The sequence below is a fragment of the Lipophrys pholis genome, assembly GCF_963383615.2.
Source record: "Lipophrys pholis genome assembly, chromosome: 19".
NCBI lineage: Eukaryota > Metazoa > Chordata > Actinopteri > Blenniiformes > Blenniidae > Lipophrys > Lipophrys pholis.
The window spans coordinates 2,232,391-2,240,768 of NC_137647.1; the positions used below are offsets into that span (position 1 = coordinate 2,232,391).

Consider the following 8,378-nt stretch of genomic DNA (forward strand, 5'->3'; position numbering starts at 1 on the left):
AAACTGTGAGTCAGATATAAATACAACAAAGAATGAAGGTCAAAGGTTGAATATGTCTCAGCAGGAGGTTACACAGCTGGAACTTTCACTTTCACTTTAACATTAAAGGTGAAGCAGACTCGAGCTCAGCAGGTAAGAAACTCTTTCTCTTCTCAAACACGGCAGATTAGGAGCAGATTACTAATTCCAGATTACTAGTCCTGGAATCAACCTGTACAAGTGAGAATGATTTATTCAGGGTCGTAACTTTACTCATTTAGTACAAGTTGCACCAAGTAATCTCCAGGCTGTAACTTCATGATCAGAACGAAGGATTACTGAGTACTTTTATTATATTCTTACTCAAAGAACAAGTTTATCGTTTACTAGTTGATTCGTGTCATTTTAATACTCATTGTTCGTAAACACACACACACACACACACACACACACACACACACACACACACACACACACACACACACACACACACACACACACACACACACACACACACACACACACACACACACACTGCCTCATGTTGACCTGAAGGGGGCGCCAGAGCAGCAGATGATATTGAGTCAGAGTAGGAATTAGTATTAGTGGAATTCCTCAGAGGTTGTCAACATTACCTGTCACCAACAAAACGCCTTGTTGACGTCCTAAACGAACACGGAAAGTTACAAAACTTTGCAAACACATCAGACCTGGTGAACCTTTTTATATTTAGGGGGAAATACTCATGTGACTGGCAAAATGGCTCAACAGCGCCACCTACAACATTTAGAAGATAAACCCTGGCATCACGTTTCACCTAGAGCTTCAAAATTCGGTACACATATGCAACACAACAAGACGCACAAAACAGCCCTGGGTACAAATTTGAAAACCCAACAGGAAGTTGGCTATTTTGAAAAATATGATGGGTTTTTGGCCAATTTGGACCCAAATTTACAAATATTCTAGAGCAAACTGGTCGTTGGGAGTAATTCCAATTCACCTCAAATTTGTTTCTGTGGATAGAAAAGGGATTAGTGGGCAAAAGTTATGAAAATCTTTATGGCCACGGCCACGCCATAAAGGTTGACGCTTCGCCACCAAACAGGAAGTGCAGTGCAAAATGCCTTAACATGATCAGATCGGCTTCAAACTTGATACGTGGCATTACAGTCCGGTCGTCATCACAACTATATGATGACTCAGTCGTAACGCCATTTGAGGGCGTGGTAATGGCCACGACACAAACTTTAACATTCGCCATCAAACAGGACGTATACTGTAAATAACCTCAACATGGTCGAATCGGCCTAAAACTTGCATTAGATTAGAGACCAGATCTGGTCACAGCCATATAAGGATAACAACAATCCGCTATAGCGCCACCTGCTGAGACAGGAAGTACAGTCTATAAAACCTGTCCATGCTCCGAATGGCCCAAGATTTCACGTTTCAATAGATGACGTAGTACACTGACTCACATTCTCAGTGGGCGTCCTCCGAGTAGCGAGGGCCCGTGCAACACTGCTTACGTTCTTAATTTGTGAATGTGTTTTATTCTGGTTGAGAATCACGATTTTAATCTGAAGCAGGGAAAGGTTTTAGGAAAGATTACAAATTCTAGAGGAGGTGACCTGTTGAGTTGTTTTGTGTTTGTGCTTCATGCTCGCCGACGCTTGAGTTCCGGTCAGAACGAGGCTGATGATTTATGTTAAAAATGAGATATTGAAATGTTTCTCTGACTTCAGGCTCTCTGCTTCCAGATTAAGACGTCGTGACCTTCATCATGGGCTTCGCCGACGACCTTCTGGAGAAGATTTACCAGTGGATCAGACAGAGGGTGGAATGTGCAGAGAAGTTGGAGGAGCTGGCCAAAGAGCTGGAGTCCATCAGAGAGGGGTGTAACGCCGCGGAGTGTGTAGGGAACACAGTGTCGGTGGTCGGAGCTGCTTGCCTGGTCGGAGCTGGCGTGGCCACCCTGCTGACTGGAGGAGCAGCCGCTCCTCTCTTAGGGATCGCAGGAGCTACTTACACTGGAGTGGGTGTGGCCGTCACCATAGGATCTAAAATCACAGAGCACTTCGTGTCCAGTGGCCCGATGAAAGAGGCGGAGGAGATCGAGAGGAAGAGCAACAAAACAGCAGCAGAGATCCAGCGACTGTCTCAGAGGCTGAAAGACGAGATCAGGAAGGATAACCCGTCGGCCAACCTCGACAAGCTGGACCAGCTCTTCATGGTCCGGATAGTGAAGGCCGTGACCATACGCTACAGGATCAACTACAACTTTGACTGCAGCAACTTTGGTGACTTTGACAACAGCATGGACCTGGGAATGAGACGGAATACTCTCAGAGGGCTGGAGACCGGACTCCTCGTGGCCGTTGCTGGGGTTTTAGCGGTCTTTACTTTCAAACTCAGTGGGAAGAAATACAAGTTCCTGCTCGCTCAAGGAACAAAACAACTCCTAAAGGAAATGTCCTCAACTGGATTTAAAACAGCCTTCAAAGGAGGAGCCATGGTGAGACCCAGAACCTGAAGCTGAAACTGAACGGTTCCTGTTGGGTCCTGGTCTTTCACAGGGTTCTGTTCAGGCTGTCAAAGACCAGGACCCAGACTCACACTCACGAGAAGCAACGTTTGGCTGTTTGACCACCAGAGGTAGAGAGCAGAACCTAGACCAGTCCAGTCCAGACTGGGCTGAACCAGGATGGACCAGACTGGACTAGACTAGAGAAGAGAACAAACCAGGCCAGCCCCCTTGCTGAAACATTTCAATGACGTTCAATGCAGGGAGGTGAAAAGTTACTTTAGCTGATGACCTGGGCAGTTTGTTACGCCCGCTCCAACTTCTAGAACATTTCTGACTGTGGTTCATTCCAACAGTTGTAGAGCAGGTAATGTCCCCCTGGGACTCCGCAGGGCACCCCGTTGGGAACCGGTACATTCCACAAACTGTCACTATTCCCCGTCTGTCCGTCTCACATTCATGACTTTTCATTGGTCCTCAGGTTGTGGGCGGCGCCGTGGGAATGGCTTTCGCACTTCCGGAAGCCATTGACAGCTGGACGGAAATGATCAAGAAAAACCATGTGACTGAGGCCAGCCAATCACTGAGAGACACGGCCAAAAACATCCGGAAGATGAGCCGGACTCTGAGAGACCAGCTGGACAACATCAAGTACGTTTTCCATGAAGGGCCTTAAAATGTGGCCAGTCAGCAGCTTCTGTTAGCTCCCATCCATCCATCCATCCATCCATCCATCCATCCATCCATCCATCCATCCGCCCGCCCGCCCGCCCGCCCGTCCGTCCGTCCGTCCGTCCGTCCGTCCATCCATCCATCCATCCATTCACTAATCCTGTGCAGGATGGGTGGGCACTAGAGTCAAAGCTACAATAGGAGACGTCCTGAACTTGGTTGACTGTATTTTCCAACATGCTGGTAGACTTGAGATCAACACGCCACCTGGTGGGTCAGAGAGTCTTCAGACAGTTGTCGGTTTGTTCAGGTGGTTTTCAGCCAGGCCCGTATTCAGCTCCAGATGAAAGTGTCCTTGTTGTCTTCCTTGTAGAGTTTTTAAATCGTTTGGTCTGAAGTTTGCTGATGGAGCATCAGAACGTTCCGTTTTCTCACCTTCTGCATTTTCAAAAGGGAAATCTGTTGAGAGTGTAAAGCACGAGTCGGTACTTTACAGTTCACAATGTCTAAATGGTAAATGGACTTCACTTATAAAGCGTTTTAAACTGATTGAGCAGCTCCAAAGCTTTACATTGTTAATCACATTAATTATCATTAATCACATTCACCCATTCACACACACATTAACGTAGCAATGGAGGCTTCGGCCATGCAAGACGCCCTCACTCCACTGGAGCAGTTTGGGGTTCAGTGTCTTGCAAAAGGACACAGCGGCATGTGGACTTGTAACCCTCTGATTGGGAGACGGCCGATCTACCAACGGAGCCACGCCGCCCCACTATTTATTATTTGGTGGGAGAATCAAAGGGGTTTACTTTCTTCCAGTCAGCTGACATCCTGCTCACTTTCTCTGGTTCTGTTGACAGGAAAATGTTAGAAGAGAGGGCCAGACGTCAAAGAGAAGAAGAAAAGCGGAATAAACTCTGGAATGTTTTCCAAACCAATCCAAGGAAGGAAATCACTGCTCCCTCCCGTGACGCCCCCGGGCGGATGAACACCAGGAATGCTCTCATCCTGATCATCGTTGGTGTGATGGTGTATCTGGGTTCAGGCTGGAGAAGAACTGAAAGCGGGGAGTGTGACACAGAGCAGAGCGTCGTTACGGGAGCAGGACCCCTGAGGATCGGCCTCCTCAAGGTTCAGTCCCTCAGCTACAGCATGTCCAGGGTCCCAGAGCTGGTCTCCAAGCACCACCTGGATGTCTTCCTCACCACAGGGACCAGGATCCAACAGGAGACGGCCTACCAAGTCCTGCAGGAAGCATCTCCACAGAACTTCACATTCTACTTCCAGGCAGAGAGCCGTGGGCTGGACGCAGTCACCGTTCAGTTCTCCGAGCCTCTGCTGGACGACCTCCTCGTTTTTGACTTTGTGACGACCTTCCAGTGCGTGGTGACGGAGCTGCGACGTCCCGGGTGGAAGCAGCCGCTGCTCTTTATCACGATGCACCGAGCCGCCGCCGCCGCCGCCTGGACCGTCTTCCTGGCAGAGCTGCAGGAGCTGCTGGACCAGGTCTATGAATGCTACGACAGCGTGTTGCTGAGCGGCGACTTCCTGCCGCAGAGCGGTGACATCCAGCAGCAGAGCGGCGACTTCCTGCCGCAGAGCGGCAACGTCCAGCAGCAGAGCAGCTCCGATCAGTTTAAAGACCTGCTGCGGACCAACCGGCTGGTCCAGCACGGAGAGGGCGTGCTCTTTAGCCGGAATGTGGAAATTTCCAGTCTGACCGTCAGCATCGACGCCGACTCGCATCAATACGCTACGTTCAACGTGAAGCCAAAGCCCAGCCACAGCTCAGCCCTGCTGTCAGGACCGCTGAACATCGGCCTCCTCAAGGTTCAGTCCCTCAACTACAGGATGTCCAGGGTCCCAGAGCTGGTCTCCAAGCACCACCTGGATGTCTTCCTCACCACAGGGACCAGGATCCAACAGGAGACGGCCTACCAAGTCCTGCAGGAAGCATCTCCACAGAACTTCAACTTCTACTTCCAGGCAGAGAGCCGTGGGCTGGACGCAGTCACCGTTCAGTTCTCCGAGCCTCTGCTGGACGACCTCCTCGTTTTTGACTTTGTGACGACCTTCCAGTGCGTGGTGACGGAGCTGCGGCGTCCCGGGTGGAAGCAGCCGCTGCTCTTTATCACGATGCACCGAGCCGCCGCCGCCGCCTGGACCGTCTTCCTGACAGAGTTGCAGGAGCTCCTGGACCAGGTCTGCGAATGCTACGACAGCGTGTTGCTGGGCGGCGACATCCTGCCGCAGAGCGGCGACGTCCAGCAGCCGAGCGGCGACGTCCAGCAGCCGAGCGGCGACGTCCAGCAGCAGAGCAGCTCCGATCAGTTTAAAGACCTGCTGCGGACCAACCGGCTGGTCCAGCACGGAGAGGGCGTGCTCTTTAGCCGGAATGTGGAAATCTCCAGTCTGACCGTCAGCATCGACGCCGACTCGCATCAATACGTTACGTTCAACGCTGAGCCGAAGCCCAAAGACACTGAGGGGTAATCCAACAACAACTTCTTTCAACTGATCAGATCAATTTACTTCTCTCAGATTACTGTGATAAAGTAGCATTTCCAGATACTTTAACTGTCATGAGTAGTTTTCCATATGCGTTCCATATTATTAACCTCGACTCCTCAACTCTTTCTCTGAACCAGAGGCCAGGAACTACCAGGACTCTGCAAGCTTCAGCTTCCTCTCCCTCCCAGCCTGCAGAACGAAGCCAACCAGCGTTAGCACGGCGGTGCTAACTGCCACAGAACCAGCAGCTTCTCAGACCTGGACCACAACCAGACTCCTTATTCAGCTACTTTCAGGACGCGGTAATAACTGGGCCTTTACCTGATTAGTTAAACCTGATGCTCTGCACAGAACTGTTTAACTTTTATAAAGATGTGTTGATTCTATTACTTGCGATTAAATTCAAATATATATTTTTTTCATTCATTTATTTCATTCAAAAGTAAAAAATTTTATTAAATAAAAATAATCAAACAAAAACGATTTACTCCTATTGTGCCTGCCCCTTAATACCTTTGCAATGTTCAACATTCTAAATATATACATATTTACAGATATCTTTTAAGCATTCTATGTACAGTATACAATTTAAAAAAAAAAAATGAAAAGAAAGATAACCATAATTTTCATGTTTGCCCAAATCTAATATATCGTATTATGTTATATATGTGCATTCCATAAATTTACTCCTGTCACTGTGACAGTTCGTTCCATTACTTTGGAGTTAAAGCTGGGTTTTTAAAAAATGTCTGTTCTTTTCAAATAATAGTGACTCTCTCTTTTTTCTAAACTTTCTTGGATGTTCATTGGCAATGATTTTTTATTGGTATCATAGAAAACCTGAATAATATTATAATTAACTAAATCATTACATTTTAGTGACTTACATTTGATAAATAGTGGGTTTGATGGATCTCTATGTCTTATATTATATATTGTTGTCATGTAATGATATAAAAGTAGTTATCAACCTGTAAACCAACATTAGCTCTGCCACACACACACACACACACACACACACACACACACACACACACACACACACAGAGTCTGCATGCTAAACTTTGCTTTACTAACTTGTTAACTCACAATCCTGCACATTTCACATCAAATACAACATCACACAGTAACTGAACACCTCTCTCTCTCTCCCTCTCTCTCTCTCCCTCTCTCTCTCTCTCTCTCTCTCAAACTGTATATAGGTAGTTAAAATCTGTGTTTTATTTGCTTTCATTGTAAATAAATATAATTTTTGGAATCATACTTGCTGTCTTATTAATGAGAACAAAGGTGAATGAAATGTCGACCTCTTCTGTGTCAAGAACTCCAAAATCCTTCAAGCTTTACTTATCATTATCGATAACCAAACTGCCAAAACGGGATTCTTATGCGGTAAGAAATCCCGACAACGGTATAGAATTACCTCCATTTTGGACATAAATGATTGAAACTTGTTTCATTACTTTGACAAACTTCATCAATGAAGACGGAAATTATAAATTACAACCATAAACGGCTCTTTTTTCAAATGTTTGTGTGTCGTCTGATTGTGGAGGAAGGCGTTCTATAATCTGATGTTAGAGGAGGAAGATGCTCTATAATCTGGATTACAGGAGGGAGATGCTCTATAATCTGGATGTTAGAGGAGGGAGATGCACTATAATCTGGATTACAGGAGGGAGATGCTCTATAATCTGGATGTTAGAGGAGGGAGATGCACTATAATCTGGATTACAGGAGGGAGATGCTCTATAATCTGGATGTTAGAGGAGGAAGATGCTCTATAATCTGATATTAGAGGAGGAAGATGCTCTATAATCTGGATGTTAGAGGACAACATGCTCGCTGAGCAGCAGAAAGCTGCTTGTAGGTCTTTTACGATGACAAAGTAATGAGTTACTTCAGTGACAAACTGAGTTACTGGTGTCGAGGTCAGACTGCAGTAAAACTTTGATCATGTGACCAAAACAAAACATTATTCATGTTTCCACTTTAATCAAAGTGTTTTTCTCTCAACGTGGGACTTCCTGTTGCAATCAGACGTCCTTTGTCCCAGCATCAGATAACAAGAGAGAGAGAGAGAGAGAGAGAGAGAGAGAGAGAGAGAGAAAGAGATGATTGCATTTGAGGTTGCTCAGCTGTAGAATGAGAGGAGGATGATGATGAGGAAGGTGAGGGGGAGGGGCTTGAGGAGGAGGAAAGATTAAGTAGAAGAGGCTTCTCCTCCGTCAGCAGACTCCCTGAGCAGCAGGCGGAGGAGGATTCAGACGGAGCAGAGCGGGAATCAAACCAGGACTCTCCGTCACCGACAGACAGAAAAGAAGAGCAGGTCAGAGTTTCTTCTTCTGTGGTTTTGAGCTTCATTCAGGGAGGACCTGAGACTGAACTGCAGGGATGAAGTACTCTATTACTTTGTAATGTCACTACTGAGCCCACTGTCTACTGTCGTACCTGAACCAGGGAGCTGTGCTGTGCAGCGGGTCGTCACATTCATACATTCATACAGAAACACAAATCAAACAACCTGTGGCTGCTCCACCCGGGGAGGAGGATCTGGACTCTACAGGACAAAACCAGAACAAACAGGCCCCCTTAATGCAAAGAAAAGTAAATAAACACTACATTTATATTCATGAACAGAGTTACGTTACTTTTTCTCATACAACTGAATAGAATAGACTTT

The 8,378-nt window shown here is 46.8% G+C and overlaps 1 protein-coding gene across 3 annotated transcripts; it reads left to right on the top strand.

Moving 5' to 3' along the window:
* Window positions 1–70: 70 nt before the first annotated feature.
* Window positions 71–6,957, top strand: LOC308124226 (uncharacterized protein). 3 transcript variants are annotated; one of them, XR_013936287.1, is made up of 6 exons: window positions 71–132; window positions 1,743–2,497; window positions 2,988–3,157; window positions 4,045–5,673; window positions 5,833–5,997; window positions 6,898–6,957. XR_013936287.1 is itself a non-coding variant. In XM_080487128.1 (5 exons), the coding sequence occupies exons 2-5, from the start codon at window positions 1,766–1,768 to the stop codon at window positions 5,909–5,911; spliced, it is 2,610 nt and encodes an 869-aa protein (XP_080343254.1). In that variant the 5' UTR covers window positions 79–132; window positions 1,743–1,765; the 3' UTR covers window positions 5,912–6,285. The 3 variants fall into 3 exon arrangements, 2 of the variants coding, with proteins under 2 accessions (XP_080343254.1, XP_080343255.1); XM_080487128.1 differs by lacking the exon at window positions 6,898–6,957 and having other exon boundaries at window positions 79–132; window positions 5,833–6,285; XM_080487129.1 differs by lacking the exon at window positions 6,898–6,957 and having other exon boundaries at window positions 88–132; window positions 1,728–2,497; window positions 5,833–6,285.
* Window positions 6,958–8,378: the final 1,421 nt, after the last annotated feature.

Coding starts and splice junctions, on each gene's coding strand:
- LOC308124226 (XM_080487128.1), top strand. CDS start 1,766: ATGGGCTTCGCCGACGACCTTCTGGAGAAGATTTACCAGTGGATCAGA. Junction 2,498..2,987: donor CCTTCAAAGGAGGAGCCATG/GTGAGACCCAGA, acceptor ATTGGTCCTCAG/GTTGTGGGCGGCGCCGTGGG. Junction 3,158..4,044: donor GACCAGCTGGACAACATCAA/GTACGTTTTCCA, acceptor TTCTGTTGACAG/GAAAATGTTAGAAGAGAGGG.